Source organism: Parasteatoda tepidariorum, chromosome 8, assembly GCF_043381705.1.
Source record: "Parasteatoda tepidariorum isolate YZ-2023 chromosome 8, CAS_Ptep_4.0, whole genome shotgun sequence".
Taxonomy (NCBI): Eukaryota; Metazoa; Arthropoda; class Arachnida; order Araneae; family Theridiidae; genus Parasteatoda; species Parasteatoda tepidariorum.
In genome coordinates this window covers 60,358,937-60,383,669 of record NC_092211.1, presented here as the reverse complement: position 1 = coordinate 60,383,669, position 24,733 = coordinate 60,358,937, and the positions used below count along the sequence as shown (strand labels likewise).

Sequence of the window (24,733 nt, the reverse complement as noted above, 5' to 3'; positions counted from 1 at the left end):
ATCTCTTTATATCGATATTTCTTTTGACTTTGAAAAAATATCGTTTTCATTTTCTTTATAATAAATAGGTATGTTCCATGACACAAAGCTTTTTGAGCCCGATCCAAATTTCTTCAACTTTTGAGAAATCTATAGTTTGACGGTTATTGGTTGTTAATCGCTTAACTGTGATTTTTCGATTGATTTAATTCATAATTTTTAAGTGAGTCAATAGTTTAAATATTTCTTTCAGAAAATCAAACAGCAATAGAGAAGTTCAAATCATAAAGAATAACAAAATACAATCCAAGATTCTCAGAAACTTAGGGAACATTCTTACTGAATGTAGTTTGATCTTTCTACTTTAAAAGCACCAATCGAATTCTCGATTGCTAAATGAATATTTTCTATGAATTTTTATGAAAAAATATATTTCAAAAATTATTAATAGTGTCGGTTCAGCGTTGGATAATATTTTGTATTAAAACGAAAAGTTTGCTTTCAAAACATTTGAATTCCACACAAGATCGTTTATTTATAACGAAAAGAGGAGGAAAGAATACCACTACTCCTCTTATAAAGGTGGAAAGCGATTAAACTTTTCAATTTGTTAGAATGGCATCGTCAGAACAGTTTGAAGCGGGCTCCAAAAGCGCGTTCAATGTTTATTGAATTCTTATTATTGAAACTTCTACTACTATTGGATTATGGTTAAAATGTAAGAACGCATTCTTCTACACTCCAATCAGGAGTCTGTCCAGACATTTTGTAAAAGGGTCCGTTTTTGTAAAATTGTGAAAAAATTACTCATAATTTGTGAATGTAAAATAAACGCTAAGTCACATTCTTTCAACAAGGGTCCGCTTTTGTGAATTTGTGCAAATAGGGTCCGTTACTGCAAAAAAACTTTTTCAAGGAATTTTAAAATTGTAAAGACATACAAGATTATGCTCAACACTGCAAAATTATAATTAAAAGAATTACATTTTAAAAAATAAACAGCTATTGCAGCTACTAAATTTGCAATGCAACATATAAATATTTGGTATTTAGTCTATATTGCTGAACGCAGAATATTCATTTCGGACGAATAAAGGAAGAAGCGTCTGCCGAAGACAAAATTTAGTTTGTTTACATGTTTTTCCTTCCCTCACCCTTCCTGGGAAGGATTTATTCGATTAACAAAATAATAATGAAGATAAACAAATTTGTGAAGGGTCCGATTAAAAGCTAAGTTATTTTGTGAAGGGTCCGTTAACGGACCAAAATTTCTTCTAAACAGACCTTATACCTTATTTTATAAATTGTTATTTTCAACTTATCGCATAGAACAATATATTGAGTATAATAATTATTTTAAAAAAAAGTTGGTAGAAAAAAATATCAATTACAATAGTTTATATAAGTATAATATGATATAAAAAGTATTTCATCAAAGAGAAAACCGCAAAATATACTTCTATAATGTATAAGAGAGTTTTAATAATTTCTCAATACTTTTGGAGGAAAAAGGGTTAATCGCAATTTAATTCTACAAGGACATGAGTATAGATGGCATAAAAGCGTAAATGTTAAAAGAAGATGGTGTCAAAAATAAAAATGTGGTCAACAAAGTAACATCGAGGACTTCCGGTTCATACCCATCGCTCCACTTCCGTTAGGATGGATCGTACAACTCCATTCAACAAAAACCGCCTACACCAGGGTCACGTGACATAATCTGTTTGGTAAAGACACGTCCTTCCTTTCATTCATAAACAAAAGGGAACATGGAATTTCTAAGCAAGGCGCTCTTTATAAATGGATTTGTTAAAGCTACGTTTCATGAAGAAGAAAAAAAGCGTAGAAACGGTTATTTTATTTCTTTTCTATCCGTGAATTGTTTCATAACAATAAATAGAATAAGTAAATACAACAAGGCTAGAGTTAAAGTAGTTTTTTTTTTTTTTTTTTTTTTTTTTTTTTNAATTTACTCCATATTTGTTAATTAAATTGATTCTTATTTCAGGTCGAACATTAATATTGGTGTTTTTTAAAACTATGGTTCAACCACCGCAAAATTTGTTTCAAATTCACTAAGTTGAACCATGTTTGCGTCTTATAATTCCATCTTATAATACTATCTTATAATTAAGAAAATTATGAATGACAGAAAAAAAGCACCAGAAACGAGCATACCACTAAAAACATGCAATACCACTAAAAACAGAATAATTTTTGATGTGAAGAATTTAAAAAAAAATTACGACATGCGAATTCAATGTCTGATTAATGGTCATGACATGATCTCACGATCGATATACATGCATTTTAATATTTTTGATCTTAAGTGAGTATGTGTGTGAACAAGTAATAAAATTGGTTATTTAAACTATTGCTTTTAAAAGGAGCAAGTATAATCAACACAATAGAACCGATTTCAACCTAAAAAATACTGTCTGAAGTAAATAATCTTAACGTCTTTTTAGTTTTAATTAATGTTAAGGTCTAATAAGTACTGATTTATGATTAACAAGTGACCTTAAAATTATTTTAAATAATTTGTTTGGAAAAAAAATTTTTTTTTTTTACTTAAATTGAATTTGATTATTATTTTATTAAGTGAAACTTAGCAAATTAATAGTAAATGTCAGCTGAGAAGCAATAATATCATTTCTGAAGTAACAATTTTAAAAATACAATAAAACAAATTATATACCACAGGTAATTTTGATTTATTAATATTATTGAAATGTGTCAATTAAAATGTGTTTCTTATAAATTTTTCTTAGTACAAACATTAAGTTAAATTATTTATGAAAGTACGGAAAAAAGATTGCAAGGAAGTACTACAGTTGAACAAAATTCGGGTGCTTTTTGGGTGCTCTTTTTTCGCACACCGTATATTATTACGTCAACATGAATGCGACAACACCAAATACTTATGAGTACCTATAATTAAATTTTACAGTTGAAAATGCAGCAAATATGTTCGTTATTTAATTATGATCATTATCATGTTCGCCATTACGTCATTTAAAACTTAAAGCGCTGTTATCGCTCAAAGCGTAATCTAAAATAAGTTGTCCTTATGAATTGAAAAATAGTATAAAAAACAATTCTCAAATAAAAAAGTATTAAAAAAAACACAATTCACTAATTAAAACGTGATCTAAGAGACATATTATTAATTGATAAGGGGTATGAAAATAATTCAATTCTACTACCAATTCACTTTTTAAAATTAGATTTTAAAAAAAATAATTCAATAATTATAAAAGTTGTGTAAAAACACATCCTTAAGTAAAAAATAAAACGACAAATAAGTCATTAAAGGTAATATTGACGAATAAATATTTATAATTTAAAACTACAGCTACCAAGAAAATTTTAAATTGCAAGTTAGAAACATATATTATTAGACAGTTTTAACACATAATTTTATTAATAAATCACTCAATAAGGTTCTAAAATAATAATTTCAATTTATGTTTAGAAAGAATTCGCCTCCAATATCTTCGGGAAGTCAGATTAACTAGATGTATATTATAGCATTTCATTTATTTACAACATATTTATTCAGAAGTATTTTTGTTCTATTTTCATTCTCATAAAAAGCAATTTGGTATTAACTCCTGTTTGTTTTCATTTATAAATGGAATGTCTGCAGATTTACATGATGTTATGTAATAGCTACTCTTAAATTAGGAAAAATAAAAACGTTTCAAGAAGACAATTAAGGTATAATAAAGAGTTTTGTTTTGATAGTTGAAACAGAAAGACGTGATAATTTGTGTTGGGTTGGATAATATCACTGAATAAGCGATTGTCGCCAATTGGTTAAATATGCCATCGCCAGTTTTAATTGGAGTATTTATAGATAACTCATTTTACTTTCTTACCAGCTAACATTCAATAAGTTCTATTGGGTAGAATTATTCAGAAGGGTGGCGATAGCGATTGCCGCCAATAGTTTTAAAATTACGGCGCTGCTTTTAATTGGCTTAGGTCTGAATTGCACTTTGGCAACTAATACATTCTTGCAAACGCTATAACCAACCCCTTTTGATAACACTTTGACTATTAGGGATATTTCCGTATCGTGATCTGTCGTGCCAACTACAATCTCCAAGGTGATTAATAGATTTTAAATTTGCAATTAAAAAGAAAAAAACATGTACATGTTTGCTTGTGGGGTGGGGTTTCGAGTTGGTCCCTTTCTGAAGTTTTTTTTTCTCTCGGGGGGGGGGAGGGGCAGCTGCCCGGAAGTTGCCAAGACACGGAGATTTTTCTGCCACAGACCAACTATTAGTTGTAATAATGTTAAATTGTTTCTATTTAATTAAGTTGCAAAACCTGCAAACTATTTCATGGACAAATAATAGAAATGAACTTGATATAATAATAAAACATCAAAGCTCGTCAAAATCATTACAGTACTGTATTTAAAATTTATCTACTTTACATAGTCATTGCCTATAGATTTGAAATTATATCGGCATTTTCTATTCGTTCAGGAATGAATCGTCTGCGGGTCGTTACATATTCGTTCGTGTATAGACCGAACTCTTAAAACTGATTTTGCAAACATTATTTCCGCCGTTGGTTGCAATCATCGAAAACATTCTTAAACACTACGAATTTCAGTTCGGTGCGCAGCTAAAAGAAAGAAAAAAAAATGATGGGAGGGAGGAGAAAATCACATTCCTAACCTTGCTTGTAACAGAAACAAACCTCTCGTGCAGGTAAACCACGATTCCAACTGATCACGAATTTACCAGAGGTTGCTAAAAGGCAGCTGATATTAGAAACATTCCTTCTTTTACGCAGAAAACCCCTCCTACCAACGTCCAGTATAAAATAAAATGAAAACGATAGTTTAATAAGAAGACGACAACCATTAAACTTACCCTTACAATTCCATTTATATTATAGAAACAATGGTAAAATAATTTATTACAAAACAGGGTTAATACCATGGAATTTATGAGAAGCAGAATCCAAATATCTTGATATTTTATTAAAAACTATGGAAACGAAATTTGTTAGAAAACGTTATTTTGTCTTTTATTAATCTTAGGTCTACTAATTCTCAACCACGAAGCTTTTTACTCATTAAAATCATGTGTTTACGCCATAATACGGAGAAACTTTTCGTCACAATTTTCTTTCGCCTCCACTACAAATTTAAAAGTAAGAAAAAAATGAGTTTAGTCTAAACTAGAGTAAACCATGAAATTTTACATGAAAAAAAATTCGAAATATCAAATTGCAAACAAATTATTGGAAGATAACTTCTCCATTGCGTAATCCTCAAGTTATCTTATCATAATTTATTTTCATTTTTGATAATTTAAAAAATTTCTTTTCAGTATTTGAAACTTTATCACTTACTTTAGGTTAGTCTGAACTCACTTTTTCTATACATTAATTTGAAATTCGTTAAGAAAGTGAAGAAGAAATTGTGACAAACAGTTTAAATTCGTGAAGAAAGTGAAAAAGAAATTGTGACAAACAGTTTCTCCCGTAGTATGGCGTCCTCTTAATACTTAAAAAACTATCAAAACACAGATTTCTCAAAACAGTGGAATAAAAAGTATTCTCAAAATTACATAACAAGTTTCAACTGTGAATTTTCTCCAATATTTTTCAATTTCTTGAGTTCTACAATTTAAAAAAAAAAAAAAATGCAATAAATACCGATTTTTTTTTAAATGTTTATGTGTGTATATGTTATTTAAATGTTTATGTGTGTATATGTTATTTAAATGTTTATGTATCAAATGGTTATGTATATTATGTTTATGTTATGTAATGTTTACGATGTGGTAAAAAAAATCAACATTGAGTTAATCTCAAATTTTCAAATTAACCTTAAATATTTCAATTTTTTAGCAAAATTCCTTTGATTGTTAAAATTTAACTATTAAAAAAAAAGCATTAAATAGAGATTTTCATGTTTTATTAAACAAATATCTCTTACGCTTCTAAATCAAATTTAAATATCAGTAAACAATTTAAATAACATTAGATGAAGCGAAAGTAAATCACAAAGATCGGACATTTAAAGATCTCATATTATTTTAAATATTAAATAGAATAAAAAGGAACGAGATCAGTATCAAAAAGACTAGAGCTTGTATAACTATCATATCCTAAACCAACCATAAAAAGGGTAGTTTTTTTTCCTTATCTTCCCTGCAACCACTCCCGATATAAGAAAGAAGGGGAGGGGGGATAAAAGAAGTGACATAGGAAGGGGAGAGGGGGGGGTTCAGGATCTAGAGAAGGCCAGATGGCTGACGAGGCATCGTCTTTGTTTGGCAGAAGTCGTTCCCACGGTGGTTCTGGTAGAAGTTTTCTTCGCCTGCAAGCAAGACCCTGATCCGAATCCACGGGCCTCTCTTCCCAAACAGGCCCTGAAGCCTGTTTCTCTGCCTTCTTCATTGGGAGAGGCCAAAAAGGGGTGACCAAGATATTGCGGTTTTGTTTATTTGGATAGGAATCGGAGGTGTTGAGATTACTGGTTTTTAGAGTTAAAAGCCCAAAAAGGGTTATCGAATTTCATGGCGTAATTTCTTTAATGAAACTGAACAGCTTTGATTTCGATTTTAAAAATGTTTTTTTAAAACAATTTAAGAATACATTATTTTTAAAATATTCTAATCGTTAATTTATTCTATAAGTAAATTAAATCTTTTATGTATTATAGATTAAATGAACTATTTCTTTAGCAGTAATCATAAGTACTAAATACAATATTCTAAGCTTGGAAAAGTAGATTATTTCGAACAAATGACGCAATTAAAATAAATAATTCAATCGCCAACTAATGAAGTAAAAAATTGACGCCTATGAGCGAAATAAGAGAACTTCTAAATAACTATTTAGATATCATGAAATTTCAAACTAACAGCTTATCTATCAGTTAGTCAAATAACTTTTATTACTTCCATTTCTACTTTATTTTAATATTATTACTAACTGTTATATTTCGCCTTTTAGTATGATAGAGCTATAGTGACTCTTCTAGTTAAAGTTACAGTTAATTCAATCCTCTTTTTGAAAAACAATAACAGAAATAAATTAATAAAAAAGTGAATTTCATTCATTCACTTATTCTTGGCGAATTACATTGAGAAAAGCTCTCTATATTTGCTAAATATCTTTATTTGCTCAACCCAAGAATATATTTTTTAAATTAACCTTGTTTATTTAGTAAACCGTAAAGTGCAACACAATTTGAGTTCTTTTTAATAATAACAATACATAAGAACAAATAGGAGTAATCTAGAGTAACTGGATTAAAAATTGGCCCAATTATGTTATTCTATATTAATTTTCATTTAATAATTCGCTGTTAGAAATTTTAGAGCTTTTTCAGCCATATTAGATCAAGTTTGCTGTAACCTTATTATGATAGAACCATATTATCATACTTTTTCATTTGATTATACAATACCTTTATTCAATTTGAACAGAAATACGATTCAATTTATCACTTTATTAAGGTTTAAATAAACTTGAAATATATTAAACCATATTATCATAACCTAATTATACAATAGTTTCGTACAATTTGAACTGTTCAATTTATCACTTTATTAAGGTAGCAACAAACTTGCAATACATTGAAAAATATTATCACAACTTCCAATATATTGCGGTTTTAGGTACTTCTCAACATAAAAAATATCTAATTTTTTAAGCCTCGATAATATACATTTAAAAAAAAAAAATAACATTTATTCCAAGTTCTTGTTGCAATCCTGGTATTTTATTTCATAACAGAAATCTGCAAAATGTTCTTGTTCACTTTCTAAAAAATCTTTCTACATACAATGTGGCTATTTTAATTGGTCATCTGGAAAAAAGCTGTGATCACTACAAAGTACTACATTTAACCCTATCAAAACTGATTATCAAAATGCCATCTTATTCAAAAATATAAACACAAAAAGGGCCACGTGTCCGTGATCTGTCACGATTAAGCCATGCATCTAATGAAGATTAAAAAAAACATCTACATCCTTCTTCTAGCTGATTAATAAAGAAACCATCCACACGACAAAAACCTCAAAACAGATGCCCCTTTTTTTGTTTTTAAATGGGGGGTTACGGTTGCGAAATTGGCGAGAAAAGAAGCTCAGCCCCCTTTCATACCTTATGTAAGAAAGTCACGAAATTATTGAAGATCGAGTCACGACGAGCCAAGTAATCGTCCCAACTCCCTGAAGAAAAAATCTCAAGGTGAAAGTCAGCCCCATTTCTTTTTTGGAGGGTTCATGTTGTAATTTTGCATGAACGTCGAACACGAATGTATTTACTTCTTAAAATGATCTATACGTTTTTTGTTTAAACAAAAATTCCTCCACTTGGTTTATTGCAGGTGTGTTTTTTTACCTTGAGTAATGTCGTGCTTAAGACTACTACTGAGATCACGAGAGGTTTTATGCATTTCTCAAAATATTAAAAAGTGGAGAGTGCATCAGAGAATTCGAGAAAAATCGAATTCCAGAGAGATGTTTGCGAATGTGTTTTTACGACAAAAACTACCTTTATTTGAAAATCTGGAAGCATTACATTTTGACATCAAATGTATAAAAAAAAAGAGTCTATTGGAAGAATATGTTACTGAAAATGATCAGAAAATATATAGTGGAAGAATATGTTACTGAAAATGATCAGAATGTGCATAGTGGAAGAATATGTTACTGAAAATGATCAGAATGCGCATAGTGGAAGAATATGTTACTGAAAAAGATCAGAATGCGCATGGTGGAAGAATATGTTATTGAAAAGGATCAGAATGCATATAATAGAAGAGTATGTTACGGAAAAGAATCAGCAAATATATAGTGGAAGAATGTGTTCCTGCAAAGGATCAGAATGCATATAGTGGAAGAGTTTGTTACTGAAAATGATAAGGAAATATATAGTGGAAGAATATGTTCATGAAAAGGATCAGGAAATACATAGTGGAAGAATATGTTCCAGAAAAGGATTAGGAGGCATGTATTGGAAGAGCATGTTAGACAACATTTTAATGACGTGAATAAATCAACGTCGCAATGTATAGAAACAACAGGAAAGTACTACTACAAACACATTCTCCAATTTTTTTTTTAAAGTTTTTTTTAAAGAAAGCAGCTCATTAGAAGAACATTTAACTGAAAAGGATTAGAAAGTATAAAGTAGAAGACCAAGTTAAATGACATTTCAAAAATTTCAGTAATACATCGAAACACCAGGAAACTTTCATGGCGATTTTTAATGGAAAAATATGCCTGTAGAAAATTATCTGGTGTAAAAGCATTATTTAAATTTTTAATTTATCACTTGGCATGCCTTCCCTCATTTATTTTCTTTACACATTGTGTAACAATATATGTTAATTGATATTTCGATGAGTGAGAGTTAGAAATTCATTCAAACATCAAGAAACTGTTTTATGTCATATTTTATCCTTAACAACCGCCTTATTTAAAGGGACAAGGTTTATTAGTGTTCTATACTGACTGACAGTAGACCTTAACATTCTTAAAATCAAGAAATGGTTTTTTTTAAATGCAACTAAATGTATTTTGCTACTAAAAATACAAACGTTGTAACAAATTTCAGAGATTAGAAATTGAGAAAGATACATGGATTAGCAATTAAAGTTTGGCACACCGTAAAAACATGTTTTTATGAGAGATATGATTTTAAATTATAAATATTTTTAAATAGTAAAACATTCCTTTTTAAATAGCTAATTTTTATTTAAATGATTGACATAAATATCATCTCTATTCCCAATAATAAATGATATTGATTATTTTTTTTCAACGTTCATGAAATTTTGTAATTAGTGATTGATCCCCAAGACAATGACGGCGTAAGAAAAACTTGTTTGTGAATCTTACATTGCTACCAAATACCCAGAAGCCGCAAAATGAAGGCGGGGCCGATGGGAAGTCTGTGATTGGAACAAAGCTTGCAAAAATTAATAATTCCTATAATCATGGGTAAAAAGGGATGAAAAAAATATATCTTAAGGAAATACGAGATAAACACAAACTACTCTCTTCAGAACGTTTTATTAACAAATAAGACAAGTTCTTATAAATATGTTTAATTATGGGGAAAATATGTTTAAAAAATTACACAGTTAAAAGAATTATCTTAACTAATTATTTTTTATATAACTAACATGACATTTTAACTGCTAAATTAGATTTTTCAGGTATTAAGTTAACATTGCAAAATTTCATTTACACTTGGAAAATATTAAGTTGAAATATTTTAAGAGTAAATGTAATCTTTGGAGAATAATTAAAATCTGTAATGTGGTTTATTGTTAAATTAATGTTACTAACTTATATTTTTTTTTAAAAAAAAATAGTATTTTAAGAATGCTTTAGTTATTGATATTTCCTTTAAAAAGGAAAAGAGGAAAGAAAAAGAAATACGTTTTGAAGTAAATTTTTTTTTTTTTTTTTTTTTGCAAAAATAAATTTTATTTACTATTTTTAACATATCTGGTTAAAAAGTATGAAACATTGCGCAGTAAACTTAAAATATTACACCTCTTTACCAGAATTACATTTAGAAAATGAAGAAAAAAAAACTAGATTGAAGTAATTATTCAACTGACAAATGTATGAAAAAAATCTAGTTAGGAATTTTGAAATACTTCCTCTGACAAAAATAAATATAAAAAAAAATAATAAAAAAATAAATAAACCCAAAAGTTTTTATTTTTTTCATTTTGTAAAATTTTAAAATATACCGGATTAAAATTTTTCTTATTTTCAACAAAAATAATTCCATACTGGATCAAATATAGATATTTCAACTATTTGATTTTACGTTTTACGCAGATCTAGCATATTCTTAGATTTATTTGAAATTGAATCCTTTCATATTGTGCAATAACTGGCACAATAGTCTGCTTGCAATCAATAAAAAGAAATAAATTAATCTAATAAATTTAATTTGAACTCTATAATTTACATATTATTTTAGAATTTATGCTAAATGAACAAATAAAAAGAAACGGATATTCTTATTCAATCTACTAAGTAACGGGTGAATTGATGAATGAAGAATAACTAAAAAAAAAAAAAAAAAACTTACAGGTGATATGGTTAGAACAGCTTGGAAAAGGGGGAAAGAATAAAGTAACTTCTCCCATTTATTCGTTTCTTAGTTCTGTACTTGTTATCACCTGTTCAAACAGGTAGATTCAAAGAATAAAAGAAACTTTTTTTTTTATTCTATACTTTCTTCTTTTTAATCACAACAATGGGAATCAAGTTGCTTATTTATACAAACTAATTTTTTTCACCTCAATTTCTAATTTATATTCAATTTTTCAGTTGCGAAAACATAAACAAAACGTTACTTTTTGTAATTAAATTAAATACAATAGCCTTGAATGTGGCATTTTAATTTTATATTTTTTTCTTGTAATTGAATTTCGTGAAATGTAATCTAATATTAAATGTAACAATGCATTTAAAAAGTACAAGTTTAGAATCTCAAAGCCTTATTTTTGCGAAACAAAATAAAACATTTACGAATGTTTACTTTTTAGCGAGCAACTTTTTATTTTATTTTTCGATACGAAATCTTAATTATATTTTAATCTTAATTATATTTTAATCTTAATAAAATTTAGATTTATTTAAAATTAGTAATGGAAAAAACAAACAAACTAAAGCTGAGTTTTGAAATACGGCAATAACAACTCAGCTTTTACGCTTTCTTTTTGTGGAAGAGGGAAAAATATGATTTTTAATTACATCTTAAAATTTACAAAACAGTTTCATAATGATTATTTTCATCTCTTTGTACTTAAAACTCTCCAATATTCATTAGGCGATAGATCTCTGCAAAAACATTAAAACTTCATCTATTATTGAAAGCTCTTTCATTGGATTATAGATTTATATAAAAACATAGAACACTTTTTATCGTGTGAGTGTAACGGTCGCGTACACGTAACGACTCGTGGCCTTATGCTTGTCACCTGCGCAAATTATTGAATCATGCAGTGAGGAAGAGTTCTGCCAATTGACAAGGGAGAAAAGCTATTTACGAAAATGATTACGGTGTTGGAGTTAAATTAAGTAAATTTAAAGAAAGATAGTTACGTTAAAACAGACATGATTCAAAATTGATGTTAAGTGGCTCATATCAGTTTTTTGAAATGGAATTGTAAGATAAATGTCAATTTAGAATGTTTATTTACTCGTTTAATAATTACTTAAAATGTCGCGTTAGGACAGTTTATGTACTAGACAGTTTATTTTGCCCAAAACCAGTTTAATAGTAACTCAAAATATCACGCCGAAACGTTTATTTTGCATAAGACTCGTTTAATATTAGCTCAAATTACTATCATACTAAAAAGTTTATTTTGCCAAAACCCAGTTTAATAGTAACTCAAAATATCATGCCGTAACGTTCATTTTGCATGAAACTCGTTTAATATTAGCTCAAATTACCGTCATACTAAAAAGTTCATTCTGTTCCGAACCAGTTTAATAGTAACTCTAAAATATCACTCTGAAAAGTTTATTTTACTCAAAAACTTAATTAATGATAGCTCAAATTATTTATAAAAATAGAAAGTTTATTTTGCTCAAAACCAGTTTAATAATAACTCAAAATATCAAGCTAAAAAGTTAATTTTACACAAAACCCGTTGCTGAAATTAATAATTCAAAATACCGAAATAAAAAATACACAAAACTCATTCAGTAAACTCATTACGGAATTATTTTTAATAGTGAAGAAAAGTTTAACTCTTCAAAATTCAACCTTTTCATAAGATCGTGCATGAGCCATGAATGCGATTAGTTCTATAGTATAAAATTTAATTTCGATAAAAAGAAAATACAAATAAACATTGTCTGAATATAAATAAAAGAAATCTAGTATATTACGAAAGGAATAACAAAAAAAAATATTGGACAAGCTCAATTTTTATCAAAATATTATTATTAATAACATTATTTTTGCATTAATTATTAAAAAATATTATTATTAATATTTGTCTATAAAAATTTAATTAATTATGACTTAGAATTTATTAAATAATGATTAAAAGTTCAAAGTATTATTTTCATTATGATTTTATGTATTTTTATTTTTTTAATACATTAACACCTCAATAAAAAGGTTTATTAATTAAAAACTTCCTTCGACTTATTTAAAGAATAATTTTATAATTACTGCCAATGCAATTCAGTACGTATTAGTTTAAAATTATATTTCAATCTAAAAACAATCGATAAAACATATTTGCCAGAAAAAGGTCCTGAATGTACAGAAAAACCGTTAAAGAACTAACAAAAGCCATGGCGTCACGTGATCTGCAACGGAATCGTTTGATGCGATCCGGCAGATGGGCCCCTTCAGAAGCCGATTTAAAAGGCCCGCATGACTAACATTCCCCGAGAACTCTTCTCGCTATTATTTCTGCACAACCAGTATGAAGAAAGGACAAAAGAGAATGTGAAAATAATCTCTAAAATATTTTTTTCTTCACTTCTTAATATATTTTAACTTCGATTTTACTTTTCTTTTTTCCGAATGAAAAAAAAAATGAATATCCAAACGACATCGACAGTTCTATTCCTGTTCTTCGAGGGCTTTTAAGCGAAGAATATGTTTTTCCAAACGTGGTGATTTAGGATATGGAAAGATGTTAAGCTCTCGCAATTTAATTAATTAATATTTGAAAAAATACTAAAACATTAAATTGTTTATGCTTATTAAAATATGCTAAAAATTTAGAATTATTTATGATTTTTATATCTAGGAGAAAAATCTCTCCCAATTGGAGATACACTTTAAAGAATTTACTAAAAAATATTCAAATTACGCATTCGTTTTAGTGTAAAAATATTTTTCTTCAGAAAGGAAATAAAAACGATAATTAATAAGAATGATTTTTCAATTTTTTTAGGGCTTTTTTTTTTCGAAGGCTCCGTTGTCATATAAATTAATGCTTTTTTGAGAATAATGCCATTTTCATGACTGCTGTGAGTTTGCAACAGTTACTCATGACTGTATGGTCAAGTTTAGCCTATCTTTAGCCAGCGCCCTCTATACTCATTCTGAAAATGGTGCAAAACGTCAATATGGGGTAAAGTCACAGTTTTGTAAAAATGAAAAGCGTTTGCGGTCTAATCTTCTAATATTTAAAAACTCACTCCAATGTTGCATAGTCTGAGCTCAAAAAAATTTTCGAAAACTGAGGATAAGGCAGTAATTTTGATAATTTTCTTCTATGGGGTAAAATATCGCCAAATTGGCGATTTTTATAAAAGTTTAATAACTTTTAAAATATTTTAGTTATTTGTCCGTTCTAAAGCCCATATAATTTTTCACGGCAAGATGACATATATAGTTTAAAACCATCGCTTTCAGTAAAAGGCACTTAAATTGTTGTTTTTTTAAACTTTTATTTTCCTTAGCGACAGATCTTCGAAAAACCATGTTAATGATTTTTACCAAAGAGAAAAACCTTGCCAAATTGCAGATATTAAAAAAAATGTACTAATTCTTTGGAGAAAAAAAATATTCAAACTATACGTTTTAATGTAAAAATATTTTTCTACAGAAAAAAAAATTATTAATTAATAAGAATGATTTTTTAATTATCAATGATTTTATTCGCAGAACAATAATTCTATACAATAATAATTTATTTATTATATAAATTAACGTGTCAAGTTAAAGTAATGGTGTTTACACTAGGAAATATTAGAACTAAAATATGTAATTATTTTTATTACTTACTTGCAATAAAATTCTCCTTTTGGGTTGGCAACGCAAGAGGCACCGTTTTGACAGGGGTTTGGGGAGCATGAAGCAAGACCTGAAACAAATCAAACATACATTATAATAAGATTTATTGAAAATTGTGTTAAAAATATATTTTTCTTTTTGTTCATGTTATTACAATGAAGTTTTTCACATTTTCTAAAATTTCGCTTCACTTTGACATTTTATAAGAAAAAAAAAAAAAAAAAAAANAAAATCAAAAAAAAAAAAAAAAAAAAAAGAAGGAAAGAAAGAAAGGAAAAAGAAAAAAAAACTTTCAAAATATGTACAAAGTTTTAAAATATGTAAATAAATGTGGTAATTATATTTGCCATACTAAAAATTGTAGATTTAAGATTATAATAACATTTTTTTTTAATCTGGTAACAAAACAGATTAGACCCATCTAAGATAGGCTAATTTGCCCAATGATTGATTCGCCCAATCAATGATTCACCAGTAAAGCCGATTCAGTAATGCACTTTCTCTCTTTCCTTTTCTCTTCAATCTTTTATTGGCCATATCTGCGATGATAATGGTTTATTAAAAAAAAAAATTAACAATAAAAAATAACAACGCTTCAAGAAAATTAATTAAACACATAAAAAGCTAAAAAAAATTACTTTAAATATCACGCGCATTGTTTAATGATGCATGACTAAAGTTAATTCGATAATGAATTGAAAAGAAGAAAAAAATTTAAAAATTACAAAAAGACGTTGAAAAAAGTCAATTCATGGTTGAACTAGAATAACAATATAAAAAAGGTTTTTAAATCTATAAAAAAAAAAGCGTTTTTTCCCGTTTTTAAAATATTACATATAAAATTTTTCATAAAATAAAAGTTCACGTTAGTTCATGCTACAAAAGTTTATTTTGTACCTTTTCTCAGAAATTGCTGATACTTTTTAAAATATATTGAAAACTTTTGTAAAGAAAAAATCTTTCGTAAACATATTTTTTGAATAGTGGAAAATGTTTCTTCTAAAATTAAAATAAGCGTAATTTCTTTGTTTAACCATTAAACGTAAATAACGAACGAACTAGCTATTGACCAAAAATAATAATTTTTATTCTTAAATGTTGAACTATAACAAGAAAAACAAACGAAAAGTTTGAAAAAAATTGATTCTAAATTTTTAGGAAAAATAAAATGAGAAGACTTTTTCTTTACCATCAGTCATTTCCTAATATCATGCATGATAAAAAATAAATCACACACATTGACCAATAAAGATAAACTCTTTAAGTTTTTCTTCTTCTTAGGTATTAGACGACGGAAAAGATGAAAGAAAAAAAGAAACCTAAGACCACTGAAAAGAGATTTTAACTTACATTGTCTATCAGAAAGAAAAATAAATAAATAAAAGTTCGAAACAATAATCTGGCGCATTTTTTGAGATCACTATCAATTATGGAGCAGGCGATAATTAATAATTTGTTACGCGTGCATTGTTCTTTAACTGGGTTATCTGAGCCAGTCAATCGATGTCTAAGAAAATGCATTTTAAAACAATAATTAAAATAAACAAATATAAGATTTTTGTTATTTTAGTAATTGTTTTAGCTTTCAGGTAATTTATGAATATCTTAAACAATTTTGTCACAAGAATATAAAAAATAAAAGAATACGTGCATCTATTTATTTTATTCGAAGAGAATATTTTGGGGAATTTATTCGAAGCTGATTGGAAAATTAATGTTATGACTCTTTATTTCTGATAAATTATAATGACACGATCTAGCAGTTAATGAAAAGTTATAGTAATTAACTCCCTACAATATATGAAAAATTTTTTTAAAGCCTTCATAGTGTGTTATTAAACTCACTTATATTTAAGAATATAAATTAAGAAACAGATTAAAAATAAAATAAAATGAACTTTTTTTATTTCTTGTTTTTAATCTGAAAATTTTTTTTCTCTTCTCAATATTTTGTTGGGAAAACTTAGTGAAAGAACATGCTAAGTAAGAATCTAGTTTAATGGGAGAACATGTTAAGGTAAGAAGCTAGTTTAGTGGAAGAATATGTTGAATAAGATGCTCAAGCTCGGCGAAAAACATGTTGAATAAGCTTAGCGGAGAAACAAGTTAGTGGAAAAACATATTAAGTTATTTCGAAATTCCTTAAACTCCAAAAAAAAAAAAAAAAAANTAGTAAAAAAAAAAAAAAAAAAAAAAAATTTTACATTTCAACGCGAAAAAAATATTTAAATTTTACTATTAAGCCTTTTTCCATAAACACACCCTACGTATTTTGAACAACTTATACTCTTTTTTAAAGATATCCCATGTCAAGTAAGAATGGATATACAAGTTCATCATGGGGAAGGTCAACAGCTGAAAAATTTAAAACAGCTTATCGGACCTCCTAAAAGAGAGCAAATGATACTGAACCACCTCACTAATTATTGTAATAAGCAACTGGAGATCGAAGTAATTATTACGATACAACCAATCCATGGACACTTTTACTCGCAGAGGAAGTTGAGTGATTCATTATCACATTGCCTTATCAGGTTTCAAATTGAGAACACATTTTCCAACTTGTGTTCCGCTCGTCCCACGAAAAAACAACCTCTTGATGGAAGTTCAACAGCTGGGGCTCTTCTTCTCCCATCCACTTGTGTCATCTTCTTTTGCACCTCTCTCTCTCTTTACCACAGATGGAGATGAGGGGAAAAAACTCAATCCCATAAACAAAGATATGGAAGGGACGTTAAAATAATCCTTTTCATAAGCATCCTCTACTGGTGTAACATAAGACACCCATCAGCACAAAAAATTAGGATAAAAACCTTTAGATTCCACGGTGACAAAATTTTTCGAGTAACTTACTTATTCTTCTATTTCTTAGTCATTAAATAATCCGATACGCAAAATCTTGAAGAAAAATTTGACTTTTAATTCTGCATTTAAAAAAATAATTAAACATAATAACATATTTTTGTCTTGCGTTTTTATTTCAATTGAAATAAAATATTTTTCAATTACGCAATTGAAATAAAATATATACAAATTTTAATTCTCATTTTTCAATTTCCTTTTATTTAATTCAATATCATAAATAATTTATACTTAATCATTTTAATTTAGAATAAAAAATTACTACCAAGATGTCACGTGTCACCTAGTGGCACACGTGCCATAGGATTGCCATCTCTGATACAGCCCCTTGTGCGTGCCTTACAGAAAAGAAAAAAATTATTTAAAGTTTCTTTTTAAAACATGGCATTACAAACTCCCTTGAAAATTAATTTCAAATAATTCCTATTCTCACAAATTTCTACCTTACTAATTTATCAACTCGAAACTTATGCGTTTTATTAGACAAACTATTGATATCATTTATAAAATGTAACAGTATGCATTTATTTTACGGTGTTAAAAAACACAGACAACTGTTCTATTTTACTATACTACTATATACAGACTGAAAAACACACGCTAACAGACTACAAGTCAAAATAGTGTAGGTTATTATTATTTCTTTAAATACGCTTAAATATATTAAAATTGAATGCAAATTGCTCTTTCAAGGTAATGCCAAAGACAATGACCCTGGGAACTATCTCAACCATTTGAAAGATTGGAATCTTATGATGAACCAATTAAATTTTGGTTCTCTAGGCCAAAGAAAGGAATCGCGACATAATGAATCACGTAATTGGAAGTAAGACAATAGAATATATTTGTAAGTTATTTATTTTAAAAATAGTAATAAGAAACTTGACTAATTTTGATGAGAAATGTTTCTCAGGTTTTAGAATGTATATTTACAAAAAATAGTATTTATGTGTGTGTACTTTAAAAAATTCCAGATACCTATTTATTACGATACGGATTGCTTTTTGCTTTTGTTGAAATATGTAATTTAGATTTAGAGTTCTGGGTGCTAAGGAAAATTCAACACTTCCTTTTATTATCATTATTAGTAGTATTTAAAATATTATTATTATCATTATTCAGAGTCAAATCCCTGTTCTACTATTTTATTATTTAGGAGCATACAAAATTATGTTCCTTTTAAACTCTATCTAAAATTGCTATCACATGCAGTTCCATTTTCGAAAATGTATTTGCCGATTTTGAAATTACATGTAACTCAGTTAACGAAAGAAAAAAATCTCGAGCAATTCTAATAATTAAATTTTCTTTTTTTTTTTTTTTTTTTNTTTTTTTAAAAATTAAATTTTTGAGAGTTTTAAAACATTGAAGTGAAAATGATAAATAGACTTACTATCAAAATAATTAGAACTGCGAGAATTTTTTTAAATTGAGTTCTATGATTTTATTGTATTTTATAACCGTTGTTGAACAGATGACCCAATTTTCTTGGGTTTACAACTACTAACGCGTGTAATTCTGAGCCCAATTCAGAAGATAAGAGAACTCCAGGATCAAGTATAGAGAGAAATTTGCCTGCGTGGAGGACTTTTCGATGGAACTAACCCGCATTTGCGTTACATGGAGAGGAAAACCGCGAAAACCTTCCGAGGCTAGCTTGTCAGCAAGAGGACTTTAATCCCTGATCCATCTACCACTGAGGATATTATAAATCAGCACTGTGGTCGGTGCAAGCAGGATGCGGAATTCGTCATTCCATGATTTTAAAGTTTGCAAATACGACATTCAAAGATCAAGGTGGGGGTGGGGGGAGAACGGTTTAAATTCATTTTTCACAAAACTGACAATTGAAACGCCATCTTGTGCATTTTGAGGAATACTAAGTTTTGATAAATCAACACGTAGAAAATGGGCTCTCCTAGAGAGTTATTATGCAGTGAAGATGAGCCGCACAGGGGAAAAACAGTTTATGTCCACGCGTAGAAAAGAACAGAGAGAAGTACAGTAAAGAAAATTATACAAATAAGAAAGTAGTGATGGGGGAAGAATTTTTAGGATCCAATCCGATTTTTAACATCAAAAATTATAAATTTTATATTGAAATTTTTAGGAGATGCAAAAAATGCTTGTGACGTTCGCTTTTATTTTTACCATTTCAATTGAATGCTCGCTTCTGGGAATTCTCAAACCGACAAATGCCTTTTTCTCAGAATTATCTTTCATGACATAAACCGTTTTCTCACCTTAATCTTCATTTGTAAATGGTGGGATTGTACTTAAGTCGAGAATAAATGCCATTCAATTAACTAACTAACGTTTCCTGTTTAGCATCGTTTGCAGGAAGTTTAATTATGGGATTAGCTAACACAAGGAAAAAGCTCTTTCAAATCAGGTTACTTTGGTTGAAGAAAATATTCCCCAGAGAAGAATCATCTTCTTATGAATAAAGTGAGACCATTAGAACTGCTATCATAATATTATTACTATTCTTCACAAGCATAAAATCCTTTTTTTTTTTATTTGCACAACCTCTGAAAGAATAAATAAACCCATCTGTTTTGAAAAGAGCCGCCTCATTGCTCTTACCAACATTATCTTTTCTTACACTAACATAAATACAATGGTCTGAATGATTATTTCAAATAGTCTGAAGTGATTATTTTTATTCCAATAGAGTATCCCTACAATGAATTTCTTCCTAAAAGGAAATTTTTCAGTGTTAAATATTTTCCATCTAGTCTCCAATATAAGGAATTTTCTCGATATTTTTTAATTCGATTTTCGTCACTTAAGAATTTTCAGTTATTTTACTCTTTGTTTATCTTTTGTTTGTCTTTTTTTGGAATTTTTTAGACATATATTCTTTTCAGTTTTTTGCAATTGAAAACCGGGGTTGCAAAAAACCCACCTACCCATTAAAACCCGGGTGGGTTTTATAGAGTAAAACCCACTCTGAAAAATCCAGTAAAACCACCCGAAAGTGGGTTTTTCTAGAATTGATTATATTAAAGAGCTATTCTATTTAAATATATATGTAGTCTAGCTTAAAAAAATGAAGCTATGGTGAAAAAGCTTGTTTGGAGACTGGAGAGTCACCTTGCTGGCTATATTTGACTGTACGGTCATTGATTAGACAGTGCCTCTTTTAAAAAAAAACCTAATGAAACATGAAAAACCCAGAAAAGCCTAATAAAACCCACCCGGGTTGGATTTTTCTGGAAAAACTCAGGTTTTTTGCAATCCTGTTGAAAACTGGAATGTCTCTATAATGTTTGAGCCGTTTATTTATGCGATAAAATTAATGATTTTAATAAATTTGCATTGTGTATTATTTCATTAATTAATTTAAGTGTCATAATTATCACCATCACATACTACTGACTTATAGATTTATCACATTAACGAGAAATTTCGTATCGTTTAATTACATAACTGCAAAAACCTATAACTTCTGTAAATGGAATTTTTCCGATAGCGAATTTTTTAATCGATTTCAATATAGAGCAACTTCTCTGCATTTTAGATGAAACTTGAGCCAACTTCTTCTAAATTCGGCACGGTTTGATTAAAAAAAGAGAGCTTAATTCTGTTAGAATAATAATATTACTCTACCTGTAATGAAAAGATTATTTTTAAAGCAGCGTAAGTGATATATAAATGACGCAATTCGAACTAAAATCTACAGATTTATCTAATACTCTTTTAAGTAATACATTAGGATAAATTTTAAAGACGTCACTTTTGAAACAAATGTAGCATTCTCTAATTAACTAAACTACTGAATATATATCTAAAATAACTTGTATGAGACCGCTGATAACTAAAGTTTAGTACGTTTTATATTTAAATGCTTATTTGGTTCAATAAAACATGTTGAACAATAATAAATCAATATCAAAAGCTCTGAAATTGTTATCTCAAACTTAAAAAGTTTTAAAAATTTTACTACAGATTTTTTCATTATGACAATAGTCGTGTTTAAGTACTTAACAAAAACGGCATTTTTATAAAAGCATATATGCAATTCAATAAATATTATAATGTCATTTCAAAATTGTAAATATTTTTATCAGTAAGTATTTTATGACATTTAGAAATAATGATATCTTCAGTTCTCTTTTATCAGAAACTATGCATTGCATACCTTTTACAAGACAATTTTAAAGCAATTATGCATTCAGTTAAATAGGCAAATCCGTTTTTTCTATAAAAATTTCGTTGTTTTTCCAAATGAAGGATTTAATTAAACGATTTTCATTAATTTAAGACTCGATTCCATCATAATTCGCTAATTTAAGCATTTATCTAATCGATTCTCGTTAAATTAAGGCTTCATCAAACCTATTTTCATTTTAAAACTATTTGAATTGTAACTCACTAATTTAAGGCTTGGGATTAAACAATTCCCACTAATTTAAGAATTAATTTAATCCAATTAAGTTAAAACCTGATTTAATTGCTACTAACTAAATCCGTTAATAATAAGAGATCAAATTAAATTAATACTTGAATCACAGTAACAAAAGATGCTAGGTTATGCTAAATTTAACAGCATGAATTAAACTTTTAGAATTTACTTTTTTTTTCAATTCGGGAAAGTTATGGAACAACTCAACTGTTATGGGACAACATCGATCAAAAAAGTTTTGGTGCCGGTCTGTTTTCTAAATAATGTCTGTATGTTTCTAAATAACCAAGTTAAAACTTTATTTTAATTACTACTTACTAACTAAACCCGTTAATAAGAAGAGATTAAATTAAATTAATACTTAAATAACAGTAACAAAAGATGCTAGGTTATGCTAAATTTAACAGCATGAATTTAAATTTTTAAAATTTAATTTTTTTTTTTTAAATTCGGGAAAGTTATGGAACAACTCAACTCATATCATCGATCAAAAGTCTTGGTGCAGGTCTGTATTTCTAAATATTAATCCAAAAAAGGTGCCCCTACCACCTGAACTTCACACAGCGGAAATGCTACAGTTTTCTTAACACATGGTATAGTTTGATGAAGGGAAGAAAAAGGGGAGGGGGGCGACAAACGAAATGTCGAAGAGGGGAGAGAACCAGTAGTGCAGAGCAAAATGCAGACATTGCATGACTCGGAGAGAGAACCGTGGGAAAGGGTCCGGCTCTCTTAGCAAACCCCACACCCCTTACCCCTCCCGCTCGTTACACACACATTCAAAATCCTTGTTCCTTTTCTCGGTGTTCCTAATTCAGTCTTTTATAGAATTTTTTGATACAGCACCTTTATCTTCTTATTTGCGCCTTCGTTTTTTAGACGGTGGTAAAAAATGAGGGCTGTTTTTGTGTTGTATAGTTGAGAAAAAGATTGAAGGGGGTCACAAATGTGGAAAAACTTACTTTTTAGAATAGGGAGAAGAGTACTGAATTATTTACAAAAGTATATAAAGTGTGCAAACAAGCTCGGAAACCACTGTTTCAAATGCTTTTTTTTTTCTATGCGTAAATAATAGCAGCGGGAATAGGAGATAAAGGACACATTGAGATTTCTTGTACTCCCCCGGATTTAAAGAGCTATCAGATTCTATTCTTAAAAATATTACAGTTTTACAAAGAAAATTAATTCATGTTCTAAAAGAGGGACAGTTAACTTTTTCTCTTTTGTTTGAAACCATTGAACCATCCTTGACAAGTAAATTCGTTTCAATAGTCCTCTCAGTAAATTCGTTTCAACATTGGATCATAATATCGAGGAAGCTTTCAGCGATTTTAATAACTTCAAACTTTTCTTTGTGCATTAAAAAGCTTGGTAAAATCTTTAATGATTCAAAAGGTTCTATCCCTGGCTAAAATCTCAATAAAGTCGGCTCAACATCGAATCATAATATCGAGCAATAATTTTGCAGCAATCTTAATACTTTTAATTCAAATTTTCTTCGCGTATTAGAAACCTATGTACTATCCTTAACTGCACTTTCGGTAAAGTCGGTTTAACATTAAATCGTAATATCGAGCAAGTTGGCAGCTATCTTAATCACTTTTACCTCATATGGACTTGAAATGCCGTACCATCCTTAAAAGGACGTCAAATCACGTCAAGAAACTTTACGTCTCTATTTCTCTTTTACCTCCATAACTAATTTAAAATTTAAACTATAGAAAAAGTTAGTTCCACAACACCTAGAATAGGCCATGAAGTTTCAAATACTGAAAAGAAATTTTTATAACACCAAACTGAAAATAATTTATGAAATAATTTGTTTCTATTTCCAAATCTTGAAAAAGAAAAATATTTTTTTCAGTAACCGAAACTTTATGGCTTACTCTAGGTTAGCCTGAACTGGCTTATTCTTTCTTTTAAATTTGTCATAGAGGTTCAATATTGAATCATAAAATTGAGCAAGTTAGTCTGAATTTAACTTTAATCGTGTTTTTGAAACCTTAATATAACCCTTAACTTCACTCTTAATTAAATCAGTTCAGCATTGAATCACAATATCGATCAAGTTTGCTGTAATCTTAATAAGGTAATAATAAATAAGATGATAAAAGTGAAATTAACTAATATTGAAATTATAATATTAAATTAATAATTCAATATAGTTCGATATAAGATTCCTCAAAATTCTTAACCTTTTATGTAGTTTAATATAAGATTCCACAAAATTTTTAAATTTTATATAATTTGATATAAGATTCCTCAAAATTCTTAACTTTTTATATAGGATATAACAGTGTTTCCCAAACTTATGAATTTTGTGTACCCTTTCTAAATTTTTCGCAGCACTGTGTACCCCTAATAAAAAAATTAATGTATTTTTTATTATAAAAAATGCACATAAGTTAAAAATTACAACTGGCTGTTGACACCACTAACTATTAACTGTTAACTCTGCAAAAAATAGCCAATAGAAAAATACGTAATTGTAAATTTTCATTGCTAGTTTTGTTTTTAAATAAGAAATTTTGATATATGTTGTAAGATATTTCGCATAAAAAGCGTACCCCGCTAAACTGTTCCCGTACCCCTGGGGGTACGCGTACCACACTTTGGGAAACACTGGGATATAAGATTCCTAAAAATTCTTAACTTCTAGTTCGATATAAGATTCCTCAAAATTCTTAACTTTTTATGTAGTTC

The 24,733-nt window shown here is 28.3% G+C and overlaps 1 protein-coding gene across 1 annotated transcript in view; it reads right to left on the bottom strand.

Moving 5' to 3' along the window:
* LOC107450518 (neurogenic locus Notch protein) overlaps positions 1–24,733 on the bottom strand; it is a 68,718-nt gene that overhangs the window by 40,537 nt on the left and 3,448 nt on the right. Inside the window, exon 2 of the mRNA XM_016066331.3 lies at positions 14,752–14,830. Coding sequence (XP_015921817.1) covers positions 14,752–14,830 — 79 coding nt within the window. The remainder of the gene's footprint in view (positions 1–14,751; positions 14,831–24,733) is intronic.